The sequence below is a fragment of the Bubalus bubalis genome, chromosome 2 (assembly GCF_019923935.1).
Source record: "Bubalus bubalis isolate 160015118507 breed Murrah chromosome 2, NDDB_SH_1, whole genome shotgun sequence".
Taxonomy (NCBI): Eukaryota; Metazoa; Chordata; class Mammalia; order Artiodactyla; family Bovidae; genus Bubalus; species Bubalus bubalis.
The window spans coordinates 23,521,205-23,544,448 of record NC_059158.1 but is presented as its reverse complement, the minus strand read 5'-3'; the positions used below and the strand labels follow the sequence as shown (position 1 = coordinate 23,544,448).

General features: G+C 44.9%; 2 protein-coding genes across 14 annotated transcripts in view; one reads left to right on the top strand and one right to left on the bottom strand.

The window, feature by feature from the left end:
- Positions 1–17,908, top strand: part of ZFP57 (ZFP57 zinc finger protein) — a 33,443-nt gene extending 15,535 nt beyond the window's left edge. For 9 of the 12 annotated variants that reach the window (XM_025266997.3, XM_025266990.3, XM_044928347.2 and 6 more), the window contains one exon: positions 427–4,924. In XM_025266997.3, coding sequence (XP_025122782.3) covers positions 427–1,790 — 1,364 coding nt within the window. In that variant the 3' untranslated portion in view covers positions 1,791–4,924. Of the gene's footprint in view, positions 1–426; positions 4,925–9,556; positions 10,431–16,334 lie in introns of those variants that run through there. The other 3 variants (XM_044928381.2, XR_003104070.3, XR_006544739.2) reach the window with 3 other exon arrangements.
- MOG (myelin oligodendrocyte glycoprotein) lies at positions 2,558–13,123 on the bottom strand. 2 transcript variants are annotated; one of them, XM_006061634.4, is made up of 8 exons: positions 12,986–13,123; positions 11,517–11,864; positions 7,245–7,358; positions 5,712–5,732; positions 5,361–5,381; positions 3,478–3,594; positions 3,160–3,180; positions 2,558–2,775 (listed from the first exon to the last, which is right to left on the bottom strand). In XM_006061634.4, the coding sequence occupies exons 1-8, from the start codon at positions 13,068–13,070 to the stop codon at positions 2,762–2,764; spliced, it is 741 nt and encodes a 246-aa protein (XP_006061696.2). In that variant the 5' UTR covers positions 13,071–13,123; the 3' UTR covers positions 2,558–2,761. The 2 variants fall into 2 exon arrangements, with proteins under 2 accessions (XP_006061696.2, XP_006061695.2); XM_006061633.4 differs by lacking the exon at positions 2,558–2,775 and having other exon boundaries at positions 3,044–3,180.
- Positions 17,909–23,244: the final 5,336 nt, after the last annotated feature.

The window sequence follows — 23,244 nt, the reverse complement described above, 5'->3', positions numbered from 1 at the left end:
TGCTTCTCACCTTAGCTTGATTCTTAATAGCACCTCTGGTCATCCAAGTGTCCCAATCCTTATGATATATTATGAAGTCACCTGTGGGTATCTGGGGTGTCTGGGAGTATGATCAATATTGCAAATGAGAGGAATTAACACACGCATTGTAAATAAACTATACTTTAGTAATTGAAAAAAGAAAATGAAAAGAAATGGATTTCAAGAAATGTGGTTAAAATTTTGATCTCCGATATTGTTGGAAGATTCCAGTTAAGTTTTTATTTGCTTTTAATTTGAAAACCCAAAAGTTTATTCGTATCTCTGGTCTCTGAGGTGTAAGAGTGAGGGTGAGTGTCGGGTGGGAGAGGAAGCAGTGTGGACTGAACAGACAGCTGTGTCAGGGCTGTCATGATGAATCCCATCATTCTTCCTCATTCCCTCCAGGAGGCAAGAAGGAGGAACGCCAAGAACAGAGTCAGAGTTTGGGAAATGAGGGGACTGTTGATGACAAGAAGGCCTCCCTTGCTCACAGAGGCTTGGGCCCAACCTCTCCTCCAGCTGGGTCCCCGGACAAGACGCCAGCGTTGCCAGAATCCTGGGCTCGGCCAGCCTTTACCTGTCATACTTGTGGCAAGTGCTTCAGCAAGCGCTCCAGCCTCTATAACCACCAGCTTGTTCACAACAGCGCCCAGTGTGGGAAGTCCTTCCAGAACCCCAAGAACCTCAGCTCTGGCCGGCGCAAGCAACTCAGGGAGAGGCCCTACCGTTGCTCACTCTGTGGCAAGACCTACTGTGATGCTTCTGGACTGAGCCGTCACCGCCGTGTCCATCTGGGCTACCGGCCCCATGCGTGCCCCTTCTGTGGGAAGTGCTTCAGGGACCAGTCTGAGCTCAAACGCCACCAGAAGACGCACCAAGGCCAGAAGCTGGGGGCTGGAAACCAGAAGCATATTGTGAGGACTCCAGATACCAGAGCTGGATTACAGGGCCTGGCAACAGGGAACCATGCACCAGTGGCTGGGACCCAAGGACCCACACTTAAAACCAAGGGTCCCAAGACTCAGCCCCAGCTGTCAATAGACAAGAACCAGGTACCTGCCACCAAGAATGTGGTAATCACTGTGAGAGCTCAGGCCCCAGTTATTACAGCCCCAGAGCCTGTGACCAGGACCCCAGCCCCAGAGCCTGTGACCAGGACCCCAGCCCCAGAGCCTGTGACCAGGACCCCAGCCCCAGAGCCTGTGACCAGGACCCCAGCCCCAGAGCCTGTGACCAGGACCCTGGCAGCCAACATGCGAGCCACTCGCCTGAACACCAAGTCCAACTCTCACCCAGAGAAGCCTTCAAGACTCAAGGTCTTCTCTTGCCCTCATTGTCCCTTAACTTTTAGCAAGAAAACCCGTCTCTCCAGTCATCAGAAGGTCCACTTCACAGAACAGTCCAACCGCTGCTTCCACTGTGGCAAGTCCTTCACTTTATTCTCCGGGCTGATCCGGCACCAGCAGACTCACTGGAAGCAGAGGGTCTACTGTTGCCCTATATGCGACGTCTGCTTTGGGGAGAAAGAGGACCTTTTGGGTCACTGGGGGGGCTACAGAAGCAAGGGGCTATTCCTGGGCAGTCCCCACAAGTGCTGGGCCATCCTGGGTCAGTGGCTTGGCTTCTTTCCCAATGCCTCTGCTGTGGCAGGGAAGGAAATAGATCTTTCTCCTGGATCCAGACCCTCAGGAAAGGGGAGGAAGGGAGAGGACAAGGCACACAGAAGAAAGAAAGCAGATAAGGCAATGAAGGTCTTGGAAGGGAAATGAATGGCCTGTCTGCCTGAGGTCTTTGTTTGGTTTTCCAGAGGAATGACCTCCAGGGTAAGGAGACTGGGATAAAGGAAGAGAGGTGAAGGGATAGTAGAGGACATACAGAAAGGAAAGGGGACAAAAAGTGGCACTTGGAAACTTGTATTGTTATTAATTAGCACCTAGCTTGTTTCTTTGTGTCTGATAGACCATCAAGTAGTAATTGTTCAAAAAGACAGTGGATCTCCATTAGGTATGAAGATGAGAGGGAAAGAATGAGAGAAGGGAAAGTCTGAGGGGCCCATCTGGACGGGGTGTGGAAGTAGAAGGGAGGTGTTTGAAAGCAGGCATGTTGCTCCGTTCTCATCCCTTGCTCCCCTGGCTCCTCATTGAGCCACTCAAGCAAGATGGAGCTCTGGCCAGCACTCCATGGATTTCTCCCCAGGTCCTCACTCTGCAGGTCACTTGGCTCTCTCTTGGATATTGTGGACTTTTCCTGCACCTTCTCTTCAACCCTTCACACCCCTCAGCTCTGCCTACCAGGGCTGAGATTTTGGAAGAAATGACCACCATTTGCAAAGCTGATGTGTTGTAATTTGCAACGAGGAGGTTCCTAGTCTCCATTTCATGGCAGAGACCCACTTGTCTGTGTTACTCTGCAGCACAGGTGTCCTCTGACAGAGAGAAGAACACCTGCCTGGCTGTAGCCCTAGAGGACTTCAGGTGGAAGATAGACCAAGGAGCAGAATGATGTGGGCAGTAAAAAGGGGGAGAGGAGGGAAGGAGCTGGGGAAAGGGACAGACAAGGTAAAACAGAAGAGAAGTCAATCCTGTTTGGAATTCAGAGCATTCCTGGAAATGCAGATTGCAATGTCCCTGCAGCGTGGAGGGAGGCCAGTGAATGTGCAACTCAATGGATGTGACATCCCCAAGGACTGATCCTTGGACCAGCCAGGCTCTTCTTCATCCCAGCCAAGATGCGGTATCCTTCAGAAGGGGTTTCCTAGAAGGAGGAGAAAATAACTTGAAAAAGCTGTCAACAGTTCCTGTCATGAAACTGTTAAACCAGAGAGAAGAAAGACCCTGAGGAGCCACCCAGCATCAGAGGTGAGGCCCAGGGCAGCTGCTGTAGGGAATGGATGAATGAATGGGAAAGGAGGCAGTTGGAGTGGGATTCCTGATAGTGGGGCTCCTAGCTGGGACAGATCAGGCAGCAGATTAGATGGCCTTCAGCTCCCATCCCCCAGGAGGAGACATCCCTCCACCCAGGCTCGCCAGCCCCTTCCTTTCCTCTTGGATTTTGATCCCTCAGTAGCCCCCTCTTCCCCTTGCTGCTGCTGCTCTCTGTCTTTTGCTTTCAGCTTTTAAGAAAGTGAAGAAAACTTACTTAGCTCCTCAAGAAATTGCCCTGAAAACAAAGAGAAATAGGTGATGAGTGGAAGATGATTGGCTCCTCCCACATCCTCCCTGTGGACTTTGTAGTCACGCCCCTCCCCCCTTCCACTAAGAGACCCCTCAGGTCTCAATAAGTGGTTCGCTTCTTGGATTCTCTGAGGAGTCTGGGGTTGGCCACGGGGACAGAGCAGGAAGGACATTCCGGCTCTGAATCTTGAACCCTGCTCCCATCCACCCTCTTTAAGTTTCCCATTCAGGGCTGCTTGATCCCTCCAGCTCAGTGGTCCCGACTGCTGCCCCAACACTGTACCTGCTAGTCTGCGGTGTAGCCAGTTATAGCAGATGATCAAGGCCACCAGGGGTCCGAGAACCGGCACGATGACAAATAAGGTTATCTTCCAGCAGGGCACCATCAGGAAGTGGGGATCTGAATTATTTGCCACAAAACAAACAGGATGAACGTGTTCCCCTCTTGTGTCCCATCCACCCCCTCCATTTATTATTGCGTTTCTTTGGGATTGGGGTTCTTAACCTGGATGCCAAAACAGTTTGGATAGAATCCAGGGAGTTCATGAATTTGCATGAGAAAAGCACTACATTTTTATTTTCATTAACTTCAAACTGAATTTAGCTTTTTCTTCTTGAAAAAGGACCATAACAAATCAGTTATCAGTGGTACTTCTGACTTTATCACCAATGGAAACAGCATTCCCATCAGAGTTGTTTCTGAAGTCTCAAAATACTGTTTATCAATATTTTGAAATACCAGATTGTTAGACTTGCCACTACATTTTATTATTTAATCTATAGTTTTGTTATTTAAAGAAACATTGGTTACTTTAATCACAAATTTGTTTATATTTCGATAACTTTCAAAACAATGGTTTTCTTTGTAATCATATGTGTTGTATTTTATGTGTACATTTCAAAACATTCTGGGAAGGGAGAAGTTTGTGAGGCTTCACCAGACTGTTGAAGAGTACAGAGTTAAGACCTTTGTTATTTGAATCCTGTAAAACAAAGATCTTGGTCCTCCCCTTTGAGTTGGAGACTGTGTGTGTTTTTCTACACAATGATTAAATGCCAAGGTGGAGCCAGGGGTACCTCCAGCCTTCAGAAGCAAAGGCTGCTGGGGAAGGCTGCCTGTGTTCTTGGCTGGAGAATCCCAGGGACAGGGGAGCCTGCTGGGCTGCCGTCTCTGGGGTTGCACAGAGTCGGACACAACTGAAGCTACTTAGCAGCAGCAGCTCAGGGCAGGGACCATATTAAAATTTCTGCAACATCCACTCAACAAATGTTTGGGTGCCCTTCTGTTGTAGGCATTGTCCTTAGGCGCTAGATGATCTGCAGTGAACAAAAAGGACAGAAACCATATCCTTGGGCCAACCTTTTTTTTTTTCTTTGCTGTGTGGCATGCAGGATCTTAGTTCTCCCAACAGGGATCAAACCCGTACCCCCTACAATGGAAGTGCAGAGTCTTCTGCAGTGGACTGCCAGTGAAGTCCAGGCCAACATTCTAGGGGGAGGTGTCTTTACTTCCCCCATTAAGTCTTCCCCGAGGAGTCAGTTACTTATTCTCTACTCATGAAAACTCATTTTTCCTCATGATTTGTCAATGATGTATATGTACTTTCATTCACTAATTAATTTATGTGTATGTATCACTTCCTCAACTAGAAATCAAATTGATGTGCAGAGGCTCTGTTTACCTCTCTCCTTTGTAATTCCTGAAAAAATAAAATCATGTACATAAAGTATTTGTAATTCCTAGAATGAGTTAACATTGGGAAGCTGTTAGTTATAGTACCACACATGAAAGTGTGTGCTTGTGTGCTCAGTCATGTCCAACTCTTTCTGACCCATGGACTGTAGCCCGCCAGGTCTACAGTGGGGTTTTCCAGGCAAGAATACTGAAGTGAGTTGTTATTTCCTCCTCTAGTGATCTTCCCGACCTAAGGATCGAACCCACATCTCCTGCATTGCAGGCAGATTCTTTATCACTGAGCCACCTGGAAGCTCTAAGTGTTATTAATTAATAATGCTATTATCTAACCAACCCTAGATGCAGATGATGACATTCAAAGAAAGAACAAGAGAGGGAGAAAACCAACCGGGAGCCGGGAGTCATTATGTCCCCAGGTGACAGGAGTTGCCTGAAACACCAAGCTGACCTGGGGGGCTGCCAGAACTTACCAAAAGTCCGGTGGAGATTCTCTGAAAGAAGAAAAAATGCAAATGAACTTAGTAGTGCACTGGCAATGATCCTTTCTCCTCTGAGCCTTTGTTATTTAATCACTTTCAATTGTTTGTAGTTGTAAGTGGTGCACAATGATGGAGGAAGGGGAGCTGTAGGATTTTACTTCTGCTCTCCCTGAAGGCAGGGAAGAGGAATGAAACTTTGTACGACTGGTTTTAGGAGTTTTAAATAGAGAAGTTCTTGCTCCAAGGGAGCACAGGGTGTTGGGACAGAGGCAGAGATGGTCAGAGAAAATGACCATTTCAATTATGAGGAAGGTCTGGGGAGGGAACGTGCCTGGAACTCACCTATCTCTGCCCAGAGTTTTCCTAAAATAGAAAAAGGCAACACTGTTAATTCTACCTCAGGCAGTAGATGGAGCCCCTCCCCACCCACTGCCCTGGGCCTTTGTGCGGGCTCTTTTCTCAGCAGCCTGGGAGCATCCTTAGAGTGAGAACCAGGTTTGAATCCCGGGCTTCAGGCTCATTCTTTGGCTATTGCCCGGGTTAAAGAAAGTGGAGAACCTTGGTAGATAGCAATGTCTACCAACACCCCAAACCAACCATTACCTCCCCCACTGCTCTCTGCTCCTTTTCCTGCTGGTTCTGGGGTCACACGGGTACTCCACCCCGCTGGGTTGTCAATTTGTTAATCTAAAGCTACTTCCCATCTGAAGGAGGAAAGAAGGAACTAAACATTTAGTTGAGCAGCTGCTTTGTGACTGGCTCTGTATTAGGCACTTTACATAACACTGTCCCCTCCCTTCTAGGAGGGAGGGTGTTATCTCTGCCTGACACAGACAAGGCAACTGAGACTTGGAGGAGGGTTCTGGTCATTGAGCTGGACCCAAACCCAGGCCGCCCAATTCCACTGTTGCTGCTAAGTCGCTTCAGTCGTGTCCGACTCTGTGCGACCCCATAGACGGCAGCCCACCAGGCTTCCCTGTTCCTGGGATTCTCCAGGCAAGAACACTGGAGTGGGTTGCCATTTCCTTCTCCACTGCATGAAAGTGAAAAGTGAAAGGGAAGTCGCTCAGTCGTGTCCGACTCTTCACAACCCCATGGACTGCAGCCTACCAGGCTCCTCTGTCCGTGGGATTTTCCAGGCAAGAGTACTGGAGTGGGGTGGCACTAGTCAGGTCCTTTCTCCTCAGCCATGTGGGTGAAGAGGTTACTGAATATCTGGGATGAGGTCATAGGGAGAGAAGACCCCACCAATATCACCCCTTCATATACTCCAAACCGTCCTTGCTGCTTTAGCCTCTTAGGAATGGGAAGGGGAAGGAGGCCCTATAGGCTTTGGCTTTGGGAACACTTGGTGGAGGGGAGAAGTCTTGACATGAACGCTTTTGGGCACAAGAGGCAGCTTCAGACAGCTGGACCCCAGTCCTCGGTGTTGGATGGAGAAGGAGAAACGCCTATTATGTGGTAGGGACTTTTACTTACAGTATCTTTGCTTAAACCTAATAACACAGACCTGCCAAATTCTGATGCTCATGTTCTCCCAGAAGGATGAGCTGCTGTGTATGGTACAGGGGCCAGAAAATGGGTTTCAGTTTGAGCTCTGCCACTTACAAGCTGTACCAGCTTGAGTAAATCTCTGAACCACTCCAGGCCTCAGTTGCCTCCTCTGTAAAATGGGGTTATTGTATGTCAGCTCTACCTCTTATGGAAGCTAAAGGTCCTGTTGCCCAAATGATATTTACATTCAGCAAGATATAAAACTTGTCATTATGCAGTTCTGAACCCAGAAGTCCCTCAAAAATAGATATCAGCTGACCACACTCCAAGAGGCCAGGCACTTCGGGGACGGCCCCCCGCCAGCCGCCCTCCAGCCCGTACCTCGGAGTCTGCGCTGCAGGCACAGGAAGACGAGGCCCATGGTGATCTGTAGGAGGAGCACTGGCAGGACCGCGATGAGCACCAGCACGCCAGGGTTGATCCAGTAGAAGGGATCTGAAAGGCAGAACCAGGGAGGCCCAGTGCTCATCCTCAACAGCCAGCACAGTGCCCAAAGATGACTCAGAACCAACATCTGAGCTTAGGCTTAAAGGAAAAGTGGTCGTTTCCAGGCAGGGCTGGTAGTTTAGAATGACAGGAGTCTATATATTGGGCAAGTCTTGGAGAGTTTTGAGAACCACACAAGGGACTTAGATCTGACCTGCAAGGTCACGGGGGTACTCTGAAGGATTCCTTGATGAGGAGTAACAAGATCTGACACACCGACTGCAGGATGGGGGGAGGAATGGGGAGTCAATTAAGAGGCTATGATAAGAGTGAAAGTAAAAAACATCAGCCTGAACTAGGACAGTGTAGGAAATTGAGGTGAACTTAAACAGGAGAAAAAGTCTTTTTAGTAATTATGTTGTAGGTAACACTCTGAAACAATATGTACAGAACCTGAGACTTTCTCATCCTTAAAAGGCACAACTATTTTCATATCACAGTTGGTGCAGAAATCTCAAAATATCGCTTATGTTCACCGTTTTGAAATGACACTCTGATCAGGGCCACCCCATATCTTATTTAAAAGTAACCTGGAGCAACAGGATTTTGATAACTATTTTAGTACACGTATGTTATTCGTTTCAAATATCCTTCTGAGAAGGGGTCCATCGACTTTACCAGTCCGACAAAAGGGTGCGTGACGCAAAGAAAAGTTCAGAACCTCTGTTCTGGAGATTTTGAGAAAGTGGAATCCATGGATTTGGTAGTTATGGACTGGAAAGGGTAAAGAGAGAGGGGGTAATCTTTGCCTTTCTGGTGCCATCTAGTGCCCATTTTAGAGTCTGCCCTTCAGTGCCTCAAAGCTTTCCTGGTGTAGTCTCAGCGTGCAGGGACTACGCTTTTCATTTTGTTCTCTGCTTTAGGGGGCTAAGGGCTTCCCTTGTGGCTCAGTTGGTAGAGAATCCGCCTGCAGTGCGGGTGACCTGGGATCGATCCTGGGTTGAGAAGATCCCCTGGAGAAGGGAAACACTACCCACTCCAGTATTCTGGCCTGGAGAACTCCATGGACTGTATAGTCCATTGGGTCGCAAAGAGTCCCACATGACTGAGCGAATTTCACTTACTCACTTAGGGGGCTAAATAAAGATACTGACATCAGGGTAGGCATTAAGTCACAGCAAAAACCCTCAAACTGGTTTCGTAGGTAAAAATACCACCCTTCAAGCTGTAGTTTCAGGTTCTTGTCTGTTACTGTGTCCCCCAGGAGAAAACACAGTCAACTCTGCTTTCAAAGTTCTTATCAGAAGTAACCTGGAACAACATGATTTAGCAACTGCATACTTTAGTTCCTTTCTTTGTACACCTTTTATATTTTAACAAAGGGTTAGAATCACAAAATGAGAGAAAAGCAAACATTGTGAGACTTCTGATGTAAAGTGATGTGAAGTATATAGCATCACCTATGAAATATGCCTGACAAAACAGATCAAATGAATCTGAATCTGATGGTGCATATTCTAATTGATGAGTTCACAGGAAATAAAGCGTATGGAACACCCTGTTGAACAACATGGGAATGAAATCATGGAGAGGTCTACAGGGCGAATACCTGCCTGTGGATCTTGTTTGGATTGGATTCAAGCAAACCAACTGCAAAAATGTATTTATAAAATAATCAGAAAAATGTGAACACAGACTGAGTATTAAATAAGAATTTTTGTTAAAGTTTAAAGATGTAACTAATATTTTGGTTATGATTTTGTTTTGTTTGATGAGTTTTTCTGTTTGAGACATAAATTCTTGAAGATTTAGCAAATGACATGATACTGCTGTCTAGGATTTGCCTGAGTAATTCAACTGGGGAGGAAGTTGATGAGTGTGGTTGAGTGAAACAGGTTGTCTGTCCCTGGTTCATAACTGCTGCAGTCAGGTGATGGGAACTGGGAGGCTCATAAGAATCTCTCTACTCCTGGGACTATTTTACAGTTTCATAATGAAGAGTTTAAGGAAAGATTTAGGGACAACTAGTAACAAAATCGTAAAATTGACAAGAAAAATGTAAAGTTGGAAAGTGAGATTAGAAACTCTCCAGTACTCTTGCCTGGAAAATCCCATGGATGGAGGAGCCTGGTAGGCTGCAGTCTATGGGGTCGCTAAGAGTTGGACACGACTGAGCGACTTCACTTTCACTTTTCACTTTCATGCAGGCATGAAGGAAATGGCAACCCACTCCAGTATTCTTGCCTGGAGAATCCCAGGGATGGGGGAGCCTGGTGGGCTGCCGTCTATGGGGTCACACAGAGTTGGACACGACTGAAGCGACTTAGCAGCAGCAGCAGCAGAGATAAAGGGAAGGTAATTACACCTGAGAATCCAATGGACAGAGGAGCCTGACAGGCTATAGTCCACGGGATCGCAAGCGTTGGGCATGACTTAGTGACTAAACCACCAATTACACCTGAAATTTGGCAGTCACATGCTTACCGCTTTCAGTCCTAAATTTGTCTTGGCTTCCTGGAGCCACAGGCTAGGTGAGTGGTCTCATATAAAATACTCTTTTTTTTTTTTTTTTTTTTAAGACTCAGGCATGCAGATTATGAGACAGGAGGAAGTAGGTTGGATTATGGAAATCCACCCAACGGAAAACTTTCTCCCCAGGGAGGTTTTTCTTTTTTTTTTTTCTGAGGGAGTGGGGATGGGAAATGTATTGGGGGAGGCAGTTTTTGAGCAAGGAGGAAGTTATTGAACAGGAATGAGGAAAACCAGCCAACTGGAGAGGTCCTCACTCTTAGACTCCCTTGCAGGTAAAAATCCCCCAGTAAGAACAGCTGTATGAAGAACATTCTGTGCCACACAAAGCTATTTTCACATGCCTGAAATCCCTCTGTAGAAACAGTGCTTTGTTATCCCACATACAATGCCATCTTCTGGTCCCAGCACTGCGACAGTGGCCCTTGAGACACAAAAGTGATCGATTGTCTGATGTTTGTGCTGCAGGTGGGGAGGAGGGAAGGAAAATGACCTGAGGCTCTGGCCTCAAAATATTTTTGATCCTTGATTAAATAGCAATTAACTTTCAAATCCCCCCCTCCTTGTATACATCTTAACTCCTCAGGGATAGATAAAAAAACAAAATTTCAAAGTCATCCATTACACAAAACATACTGCAATAAAATTCTGGAGAAAGGAAGCAATGGAGGTAAAATCTATAGGTAACATCTCTTTCTATGAATATATTCAGACATTTGTTCTACTTGTTTAACTCCCTTGCAGCTATGTTTATCAGGAATATATTCTTCAAAAAGGTACCTCATCTAATAAAACACCACAAACACATCAACTGAGGAATTTGTTGTAATAGGATTTGATCAATTTGACTCCTTAGGAATAGGGCTGTTATTCATAACAAATAAATAAAAAGACAATACAAAGCAAAACAAGAAGGGAAAAAGTCCACTTGGATACTTCGATTAACTTTTAGATAATTCATATTCCCCTTGAGTAGCACAAAATAACACACAAATGGATTATTCTGGATTCTGCTGCTTTCATTTATCATTTTTTTCTATTTAAAATAAAAAAATTTCCCTAGGCATACCCACAAATGTACACATTATATATACATTTTTATATAAATGATAAGTATGATGATATGGATAAAATTACGGTTGTTTTTCCTTTTGTTGAATCACACCCTATCCTCCCTTCTTTCCCCCAAAGTGAACCATATTAACTTTCTTACTGATGTCTTTTTATGTTTCTCTTACATAAAACATAAGGTTTTGTCCTGTTCCCTATATTCTGTAGCTGTCGTCTATTATCCAACAATACCTTGTGAAATGCCTCCAGGCTGTCTGGTAGGGCTCTAAAGCAATTTTTTACATGGCGCCATGATATTCACTATATGGATAACAGTGTTTACTCAGTCACTCCCTTCTCTTGGGTATGGACTCTGATTCTGGCTTCTTTCTCATGTAGAGTAATGATGTAGTAGACATTGTGGGCATATGAATTCCCATGTGCTGATGTGTGTATCTCTATGAAGTTAATTCCCAGGAGCGAGCTGTTTGGGTTGAAGGATCTCATCTCAACTGAGAGAATGGTCAGAGGCTCAGAGGAGTCTTGGCCATCGAACAGATGATACCTACTGATACACACACTACTCACCTTCCACTTTCAATTCCATCGCTGCCTCCTCTTGGTAAGAGTGATCTCGGAAGAAGCAGGTAAAACCTCCTTCATCTGAGAACCTCACATTCCGGATCCTGAGGGTCACCTTCCCCTCTGCAATGGTGTCTTTTAGCAGCTGTGTGCGGCCCCGGTATTCAGGTGCCTGCTCTTCGTCTTGGTCCTTGCCATTTCGGTAGAGATGAACCACCCTGGAGAAGGGGGGCCGATACCATCCCACCTCCATGCCTGTAGCGTTCTTTCCTGGAGATATGCGACAGGGCAATTCCACTTCATCCCCCACCAGCGCCCGGATGGGGTGCCCTGGTCCTATTACTCTGAACTGTCCTGTCCAAGACACCAAAGAAAAGAAACTGAGCGTCACAGGGAACCTGGACAAACAAGTTCTTCTTGGAAAGGAAGGGCTGCTTCAAACAGGGAAAGAAGGAGCTTAATTTTTAAATGGAATTCTAGAGCCAGGGAAAAGCTCAGTTTTTCTTAAAGGTCTCTGTTTGGAGAGATACGGCGAGTTCCCTGCATAGATCATTCTAGCCAGTGGCCATCCCAGCCCCTAGGAATGCAGCCAAACCTTGCTCAGTTTTATGGTCCCATGGGCCTTCCTGTTCAAACTTGGCCGGATTGATTCTTATTTTCCCCTTAGCGGTTTTGCTTTGGTCACTTCACTGCTACCACCTCTCTATCATTTCTCAGCTCTCTGTTCTTGTTCACACCCTGGTCCCAAATTCTTCTCTGAGATCACCCTAGAGGTGGCTCTATTTTCTTCTTCATTTCCTCTGTATCTTCAGCCCTCTCTATAGCTCCTGGACCTTGCCATACATGCTCCCAGTCTGTTTTCATCTGTGGGATGTATCTCCTTGTCAGACTGGAAGCAACTGGGAGATGAGGCTGCTTTCTCCATTAGACCTGCAAAGATTTCCTGAAGGCATGCATAGGCCCCCTCTGTTAGGTGGCTCCTTGAGGTTGGGAATGTGTCTTCTGAGAGTAGGGCTCCTCTGTAAAAACTTAATAGTGTCTGATCGTGCAGAACAGAACTCTCGGAACAGAACTCTCAAACGTGACAAGACACTTCAACAAACATTTATCGAGGTTTACCATGGGACAAGTGTGACTAAGCATGTTACAGGCTTCATCTCATTGAACCCTGACAGCAACTCCAAAAGGTTGTTATGATATTCCCTGTTTGATAGGTGAGAAATCAAAGCTGGAAAGATAGGTAAGAACCAAGTTCAGGGAAAGCCCTGAGTTAAGGTCACATGATGGAGTTGGGGTCCCTTCTGAAGGCTGTAGGGAGGCACTGAAGGTGTCTGAGGGGAGCCATGTCAGCACATCTATGTTTTGGAAAGATCACTTGCATGGCAACTTGAGGATGTGTTGAAGGAAGTGAGCCCGGAAAACTAGCCTTTCTGTTTTCAGAGTCTCCCCAGGGCAGGAATAAAGAGAAATCTTACCTGCAGAGCTGGAAGTCAACTGGAGGAGGAGGAAGAGGAGGGAGGGGAGACAGCTGGACAGAGAGGAACCCAATAAACTGGCCATCTCCACTGTCGGTGGGGACAGAGAGCCCCTGCAGTAGGGTCAGGCCAAGGAGAGGCCCTTGGGGTGCATGTCCCCACCCCTGAAAAAGTCCTAGGGGAGGATCGGGGAGGGCAGAGCTGCCCTGGCCCTGCCTCCTCCCCAGCAGAGCCACAGCTGTGCTCCCAGGCACAGCCCCACGTCATCCCTGCCAGGACTTACACAAAAGGGCTACAGAGCCAGGGGATGACCAGGGTTTGCCTTCCCCACCCCCTCAGAGCCGGAGCAGAGGCTGCCTGGTACTGGGCCTTCCTCCCCCACTCCCTCCTGCGGCCAGCCTTCCAGGGGCCTTCTAGGATCTGACCTGTTGGGATGAATCACCCTCTAGACCTCAGGTTGAAGCTTGTCCAAGTGATCTGCAAGATCTCTTCAACCCCCTCACCTCCAGGTGCTAGCCAAGGGAGAGGGATCTGTGTTGGATTTTTTTAAAAATGAAGAAGAAACATTTAGACTTAGTTTCCTATTTCTACCATCTACTATAATCACCGGGCCATTCATTCCTCTTGATGTCTGACCTCCCTCTCTCTCACTGCAAATCTAAATGCCCTTCCTTATGTTCTGATGTGTTGCTTGGATTTAGTTAGCTTCTCCCTCCCAAAGAATATTAATACAGTTTGGAAAGTCACAAGTTGAGTGTCACGAGTTGATTGCCACCTGTGCTTGGAGAGGCAGGTGTGAAGAAAGTATTTATAAGATCTGCAAAGTCAGTGACTGTCAATCAACACAGGCATTGAGGACAGACCAGCAACCAGGATGCATCCTCCAGCCAGCGCATCACTCTCCAGTTTCCTCCGTGTCACAAGGAAAGTGAGATCTGGGATGGAACCTGCATGGAACAGACCATGGGGTCACAAAGAGTCGGACACTGAACAACCAAATAAACAAATAAGAATCCATTTTCCTTGCATTGGATGCTCAGAGTCCTAACCACCGGATGGCTAAGGAAGTTGCTGAGAGCTAGGATTTGAAGTCACTCTACCTCTGAAGAGCTCACTTCCCTTACCTCCATGCCCTCGACTGCCTCACATCTTTGTAAAGGGGGTGGATTTCTGGAGCTGGGGTGAGCAGTCCCTTGGATGACATGGTCTCTGGACAAGGGGAGAGAATGGGGAAACAAAGCCGGTGGTGTTGCCATTTACAGAAATCACTATAGGAGCCTCTTTGTTTGCTGAACATGGAGCACGGTGTGGTCGTGTCTAACAACCCTGTGCTGTTGGTCAGGCTGGTTGTGATGGTCAGCAGTTAATTGTTACTTTAATTCTGTGTGGCATATGTTATGTGCTCTTACAAATATTCTTCAGTTGTTTCTTGCTCTCCTCAGTAGTTTCCATTTGATCCACACCTCTCACCAGGTCTGATAACAGACTGTGTACAGAGTCATGTATGCAAAGGTGACATGCTATAAATATGTTAATATATATGTTAATCAACACACTATCCATATGTGAGATAGTAAGCACTCAATAAATGAGAGCTTACCTAGATGTTCCCTAATAGCAGTACTGAGTAAGTTTTTCTAGAGAATGTGTAAAATATAGATCATGCACTGTTCTGCTTCTTATGTTTACTTAATAATGCATAATCCCACATTAATATATAATATAGCCCTCTTGAACTTTTGAAAATGGATTCTTATTTGTTTATTTGGTTATTCAGTGTCTGGCTCTTGGCGACCCCATGGTCTGTCCATGAAATTCTTCAGGCAAGAATACTGGAGTGGGTTGCCATGCCCTTCTCCAGGGGATCTTCCCAACCTAGGGATCGAACCTATGTCTCCTGTATTTCAGGCAGATTCTTTATCATCTGAGCTACCAGTTACTAGGTTGCATATAAATGTATTCCATTAACTTAAATTAATAAATATTTAGCAGAAATTATGTGTGTCAATCCGTATATTAGGCTCTGATTGTAAAAGTTTCAGCAGGACAAAGAAAAAAGTTTGTTTTTTTTTTGGATTGTACCATGAGGCTTGTGGGATCTTAGTTTCCTGATTAGGGTTGAACCCGGACCTCCCGCAGTGGAAGCCCGGAGTCCATGCCAGTGGAAAGCCAGGGAATTTCCAAGAAGATTCTAGCTTTCTCTATGGTTTCACTCTTGATATGTCACAGTGGCTTTGTTTTTGTTTTTGCTTTTTAATGTTGCATTTCTTCAGGCATCATGTTGAATACAGGCCTTCCCACGTGCCTAGGGTCCTGTCCCTCTACTGGGCACAACACATGTGTATGCCCAACTCCACTTCTCTCCTGTGCCTATGCTCCTGCTGGGGGACATTGAGGGTGGCAGTGGTTCCTGGGGGGAGTTGAAGACATCTGAAAACCAGTCCTGGGGAGATTAAGAAGCGAGATCAAGCTTGAATCTAGGCCCCAAACCCCCAGCACACATTCTATTACTCCATTGGACTTCTCTTACAAAACACAAATTGAAAGAAAAGTGTTAAGAATTTCAAGATAGCGACATAGAGGGCAATTCCCTGGTGGCCAGTGGATAAGACTCTATGCTCCCAATGCAGGGGGCCTGGTTTGGTCCCTGTCAGGGAACTAGATCTTGCATGCTGCAACTAAAACCCAGAGCAGCTAAAAAAAAAAAAAAAAAGATAGTGACACAGAGCATTAAAGCCCAAACAGTGTTCCCTCCTAACCATGGTTCCCGTGCGGCCGCGCTGGTTGTTCACTGCCTTCTATACAGGTGCAGTTGTTAGCTGAAAGAGCATGTGCAGTTGCAGTTTTAATAAATTGCCCTGCACAAAGCTGTATACTCTGTACATGTGAATATACGATAGCTCAGCTTTCTCCTCTGCAAGTGGAGGAGAATGACATCTGTCCCGTTAGGACTGTGAACAGAATTACAGGAAGGAATCCACGGGAACTGTGAATGGTACACAGTAAACACTCTGTAAGTGCCCTTATTTGCTCTCACTTGCAGTGATTTTTTTCTTCTGGAGCTCCTCCTAGTGGTACAAATATCAGGAGGAAATTGATATTTTCCGCTTTTGTGGCCTTATTTTCACAGTATGCTGCTGCTGCTGCTAAGTCGCTTCAGTCGTGTCCGACTCTGTGCGACCCCACAGACGGCAGTCAACCAGGCTCCTTCATCCCTGGGATTCTCCAGGCAAGAATACTGGAGTGGGTTGCCATTTCCTTCTCCACACATGTGCTTAAACTGGTTTGCAAGTTCCTAGGAGACTCAATAACTGATAGACTGTAAAATGTCTAATTTCTATCCATTTAGCCCAATGTTTCATGGGTCTACAGAAGAAATGAGAACACTGACCTGAGTCAAGCTGATGCAGGTATCCAGCAAGTAAGTCCTTGTAGCCAAAATTTTACGTTTTATCTATCAATATTTCTAACATGTTTGTGTCTTCTTTGTTATTATTCTGAATTTCACCACCAATATTTTAATTTTTCAAAAAGAAAAGCATTCAGCTTGTTATGAATCAGGTGAGTCAAGCATTTAGGCTTGCTCCCAACCCCACCCCCCACCCCATAAATGGGAATGAATTTGTGCTGATTTTGAGTTGTCCTATGGAAGAGGCGTTAAACTGTTCTGAGGCTCCTCTTGGAGTAAAACAGGTGCAAGTCAGAGCTACAGTTCAGTTCAATACAAAGGAGAATCTTCTCTCCATCACACTGAGGGAGAGAGCTGGCATCCCATTCCTGGACGTCCAGCCAACTTAGACTGGCAGGTTAGGCTAGGTAACTTTAAGATGTTTTTCGTCTGTACAACCTTACGAGAAGATACATTTTCTTCTTTCTTCCCCTCTCCTCCTCACTTCCTTCCTATCTCCATGATGCCTTCACTTTTCGCCATCGCCCCCTAAAGATGTTGCCGGTGAAGGCCCAGGAGGCGCTCCCAGTCTGCCTCGCAACACGTGACGTATATGGCTTTTGCGCCGAGAACTGGTTGCCAGGAGCCCTTGGGGGGGCGGGGAACAACGCAAAAGCTAGGCGCCCTCGGACCGAACAGTGACATTCAGTTCCAACGGGCAAAGCTTTTCTTGCTCTTTCAGTTTAGACCCACCTCCCTTGGTTACCTAACTTCCTCCTCTATCTCTTTCCTCTCCTTTTGTCCAGCCTGGCTTAAGGAGCCCTTAAATTCTGCGGCGCCAATAGCTCAGGAGAGGGAAGATCCAGTTGGCCATTCTGGCACCTGGCCCAGTCCCTGAGAGCACCCACCTGCGAATGGCCCTTCTGTCACTATGCGGTTGCTCCTACGAAGGAAAACGCGGTGGCCATTTTGGAGCTGAGAGACTGTCTTTTTGCCCATCATCTTAGAGTCTAGCAATGACAGTCTTTTTTCTTTTTTTTTTTTCACGTATAGAAAACTATACGGAGAGAGAATTCTGTTCGGAATTCTTACAACTTTTTCAGGACTCCCAATATCCCTACTCTAGAATATGACAGCATCTCTCTCTCTCTCTCTATATATATATGCCTAGATGCTTAAGTGCAAATTCCAGCTCCATGCAGCTGATTGATAAACATGCCAAACTCCAGTTTACTACCCTGTGGGAGAATGTTACCTTGGATAGAAAAAGAAACCTCAGCTTCTTTAACTGTAAAATGGGAGTTATGGGGTTGATGTGAGGATTGAATGAGACAAGGTATGTAAGGTACTTAGGTCTGTGTCTGGCTCTCAAAGGCCATAATAACACCTTTTGTGCAGGGCCTGCCTGTGCATAGAAAGTCTGGCCATGAGAGCAGGACTCTATCTTGTTTCCCCTGTATCCTCCTAGGCTGGAATAACGAGGGATACATAATAGAATATGGTTGTGTAAAGAATAAATGAAAAACTGGAATTTTCACCTTCAGCCTTTTCACCGCCAGCCTTTGTAGTCTCCTCTCTTTCAGGCTGTGGGTTCTATCTTCAGGCACCTTGCATTGTAATCCTTTTAGATCAGTATTTACACTTTTACTTGGTCTATGATCATACCAACTTGTTAACTCAGAGGTTAGTATTTTTGACTTTTGATCTTGAATCCTGGATTAAGGGCTTTGTGTGATGAGGAGCTTCAGGTGTCTGCTTACCTGGAGGGAACTATTTTGAGGGGTAGTGATGACCCATGATAAATGGCTTTGGTTGCTTTTCAGGGGCCAAATGTGGCTTACCTGGAGCCAGGATCTCCTTGCCCTTCCCCCTCACCTTTGCCATCCCTTAATATTATCCCCGGGACTTTCCTGGTGGTCTAGTAGTTAAGAATCCACCTTCCAACGCAGGGGATGAGGATTTGATCTCTGGTCGGGGAAATAAGATCCCATATGCTGTAGGGCAGCTAAGCCTACCCACCACAACTAGAGCCCGAGCTCAATAACAAAAGAAGCCCACTTACTGCAATGAAGACCCAGTGCAGTCTGTATATATATGTTATTCCCAACCTCTACTTCCACAGCTTCTAAGACTTTCACAGGCACAGGACCCAAGTCTTTCTCTTTATGTCATCTTCCCTCCTGCTCTAGGAAAGGAAGATGTTTTTTCCCACCAAGGCAATCTATCTCTGTGTTTATCCCAGGGGATGTTGATGCTCTGAACCCACAGCACCCAGCTGCTCAATGATGTCTAGATTTGTTAATCAATCAAGTTGATTCAAACATATTCTTTCTTGTTGAATGAACGTTCAGTTCAGTCTCTCAGTCGTGTCCGACTCTTTGCAACCCCATGAATCGCAGCACGCCAGGCCTCCCTGTCCATCACCAACTCCCGGAGTTCACCCAAACTCACGTCCATCGAGTTGGTGATGCCATCCAGCCATCTCATCCTCTGTCATCCCCTTCTCCTCCTGCCCTCAATCCCTCCCAGCATCAGAGTCTTTTCCAATGAGTCAACTCTTCGCATGAGGTGGCCAAAGTATTGGAGTTTCAGTTTTAGCATCATTCATTCCAAAGAACACCCAGGACTGATCTCCTTTAGAATGGACTGGTTGGATCTCCTTGCAGTCCAAGGGACTCTCAGGAGTCTTCTCCAACACCACAGTTCAAAAGCATCAATTCTTCAGTGCTCAGCTTTCTTCACAGTCCAACTCTCACATCCATACATGACCACTGGAAAAACCATAGCCTTGACTAGAGGGACCTTTGTTGGCAAAGTAATGTCTCTGCTTTTGAATATGCTATCTAGGTTGGTCATAACTTTCCTTCCAAGGAGTTAGTGTCTTTTAATTTCATGGCTGCAATCACCGTCTGCAGTGATTTTGGAGCCCCCCAAAATAAAGTCTGACACTGTTTCCACTGTTTCTGCATCTATTTGTCATGAAGTGATGGGACCAGATGCCATGATCTTAGTTTTCTGAATGTTGAGCTTTAGGCCAACCTTTTCACTCTCCTCTTTCACTTTCATCAAGAGGCTTGTTAGTTCCTCTTCACTTTCTGCCATAAGGGTGGTGTCATCTGCATGTCTGAGGTTATTGATATTTCTCCTGGCAATCTTGATTCCAGCTTGTGTTTCTTCCAGCCCAGCGTTTCTCATGATGTACTCTGCATATAAGTTAAATAAGCAGGGTGACAGTATACAGACTTGACGTACTCCTTTTCCTATTTGGAACCAGTCTGTTGTTCCGAATGAACGTTATGACAGGCGTTTTGACTAATCAGAACAATTTGGTTCTCATTTTCTCTTGTCAGCAGCATTCTGAGTGGTTGGTGTTATGAAGTCATGAGATATACTTTTATCTCAGAAAAAAAATGTTATGGAGAGGGAAAAATATTATATTTATATATTTGACTGTAGGTGTTTTTTTTTAATACTTTAGCCACGGACATTATTGTTGGAATATTTGCAACTATTATTCTATACATAAATTGTAATTTCTTACAAAACTCTATATTCCATATTGCTAGGTCACTTCACTCCCATATTATACCAGATTTCCATCAAGAAGTAGTTTCCTAAACCACAATCTGCCTGATTTTGTGTTGTTGTTGTTATTCAGTTGCTAAGTTTTATCCAGCTCTTTGTGATGCCATGGACTGTAGCCTGTTAATCTCCTCTGTATGAGATTTCCCAGGCAAGAATACTGGAGTGCGTTGCTATTTCCTTTTCCATGACTGTAGGATTTTTAATATGCTCCTTGAAACCATTCTTTCAAGTTGCTGACTTACTAACAACCACAGAAGTTCAACCAACTCAGTTAGTCTGTTGATGCAATTCCCTCAAAGAAGGACAAAGATTTTGAAAGGAGACAGTAAACTATGAAGAGGATTGGGGCCTTAAAATTAGTGAGAATGGAGTTGAATGTGGAGACGTGTGTCTCTATGGGTGGGGTGGGATGGACATCGGGTATAGTAGTTTTGTGTTGGTTATGGCTATGCCTCGTGTGGTCTTGAAACATTATGGCTATTTCTATTTCCCCAGCACAGCTTTCTGCTTAACTGGGGTTAATCAAGGCTACCATTCCAATCAAGGCTAGGAAACGAGACATTTCCTTTTTATTTCATACAGTGTTTGATATAGTTTCACAGTGAACATATGGCCTTTATAATAATGATTTAAAAAAAACCCAAAAACTTAGCAAACAAACAAGCCTGGAAAGGCTCCTTAATTGGGAAGAATAGTTTCTGGAGGAATTTAAGCTTGCCTTGTAACCAGTGCCCTCTAGTGATCAAATTAAGTTATTGCTCTGAGATTGGACACAGCAAGCATGGAGGGACACTGGGTGAAGTTCAGCCAGGGTCTGTCCCTGTGAGAGTCCTTAGTGGAGGACATATTGTACCTTAGTTGGTTGACAAAGTTGTACAGAGTTTATACTCACTGAAATATTAATGCATCAATGAACTCACATTTAAGAACTTGGTGGTGTGTAACAAACCAGCGTTGAATGCTAATTGTGGAGGAAATAACTAATTCTTGTTCTTGGGGAGTTTTTTAACCTCCTCAAAATGTTTTCTATGATTGTATTAATATTTGCTCCTCACAATAATATGTAGCATAAGAATATTAAATAAAAGTTTTATTCCTTTTTTTAGATGATGAAATTGAGACCAGAGATGCTGTGAGGGGCCCCAGGTTGCCAGATGATTGTTGTCAGGGTAAGACCTAGAACCTTGAATTCTAGGTTATCAGACTGGCATTCTTTTCCAGATGTTTCTGCTCCGGTTAGGGGTGGAGATATGCAGGCTTTGTTTTATATTTAGATATTTTATTAAGTTCAATAAGATATTGAACCTAGTGGTTCACTAAGTTTTCTCTACCATTTCTGTAGCTTTTAATTCCTTTTCTATAGCTTCTTATTATTTTCCTCAAACTGAACTCTATTTGGAGACATGACTTTTAGCAACAGCATGAAATTTGTATATAATTAATTTTTTCTTATTAATCAAACCTATTTTAAATTATAACTTCCTCCAGTTTCTAGTCCTTGCTATGAGTGTATGGGTTTGAATAATTCTACCCCAGAGTAAGGAAACTTGATATTTTAATTAGTTCTCATAACAAATATATATTATCTGTTTTTATTTTTTAAATTGAAAAAAAAAAAAAAAACAGAGTCTGAAGTATGGATTTATTTCGCTATCTTTCTAGATTCCAGTTTTAAAATCACTTTTGCAGATCATAAGGACTATGAAGGCTGACACCATATCTCTCTCTGGTGTGTGACCCCCCCAGAGTGCTTGGCATTGTACTTTGCTCCACAAATATCTGTTGAATAAATGAAAAAAAAAAAAAACAAAACCTACAGCCAATGCAGTTTCCTTCACACACCTGTAATACTTTCAATAATAGTTATGGAATAATAGTATTTTCTTATGAGTCTCTTAACAATAATGCCAATGATATAGATAAAAACATTCTGAATCCTTTATTTTTCTGAGCAGACTCCTTGATGATATCCTCTTTTTCAGGCAAGAGTCCCCTTTTGTCTGTGTTTTGTGCTCAGTCTCTCAGTTGTGTCTGACTCTTTGTGACCCCATGGACTATAGTCTGCCAGGCTCCTCTGTGCATGGGATTTTCCAGGCAAGAACACTGGAGTGGGTTGCCGTTTCCTTCTCCAGGGGATTTTTCCTGACCCATGAATCAAACCAATGTCTCTTGCAGCTCCTGCATTGGCAGGCAGATTCTTTACCACTGAGCCACCTGGGAAGTCCTCCCTTTGCCAGTAGTTTGGTAATATTTGGCAACCCCACCCTCCAAATTCGTACAGAATTTACCCATTTCTACTCTTATGGAGTCATCCTGCCAATAAATCCTCACATGTGAGAATGATGCATGTACAGAATTATTCAATGCAGCTTTGTTTGTAATTGCAAAATATTATAAACATCTTTGGGTCTATTAAAAGAGAGCTGATTAAATACATTTTCAGCCATTGAATGATGATTGTATGGAGATAGCTATCCAACAGAATATTATTCAGCTATGATAAAGCAAGAGGAAGGCCTTTGTGTATTATTATAGAACAATCTCTCCAAACACAATCACATTGTGTCAGAAAAGGGGAAATATATTTGTTTAAATAGCCATAATCTATCTCTGAAAGAATACATAAGAAATCAATTCTGTCCATCATGAAGGCATCATAGAACTTCTTTTCTATACCCATTATGAGGTGTTTGAGCTGAGACTAGGCTGGGGGGCACTTACAGGAGTTGGGGATGGGGACTCTTTTGGGGAGCCTCACAGGGCTAGGAACTTTCACATCCAAGACTACCTCACTTGATCACCAGGAGACATATATTATTACCTCATTTTGAGAATGAGGCAAGGCACAGAGGGCTAAGCAATTATTTGTATATCTTGGAGCTGTGGCATTTGGGTACTTCCTGGTGAATCCAGGACCAGGTGCAGCAGCAGCATCCAGAGACGGAAAAGATCTAAGAATCTGAGTGAAGGACTCTGAGAGGAGGCCAGTGCCCTCTCAGGGTTCCGTGAAGGGAAAGGAAGCAGCTTTCCTTCACTTGCTGCTTCAGACATCCTGGGGCTTCCCAGCTGGCTGTTGGTGGAGGATGACGGGAGGGTATTCTTTCTGGGGTGGGGAATCAGAAAAACTCCATGTTTCTGTTTCTAAATTAACCACAAACATCCAATCAATTGTTGCTGTTGTTGTTAAGTTGCTAAGCCATGCCTGACTCTTTGTGGCCCCATGGACTAGCACAACAGGCTTCCCTGTCCTTCACTATCTCCCGGAGCTTGCTCAAACTCATATCCA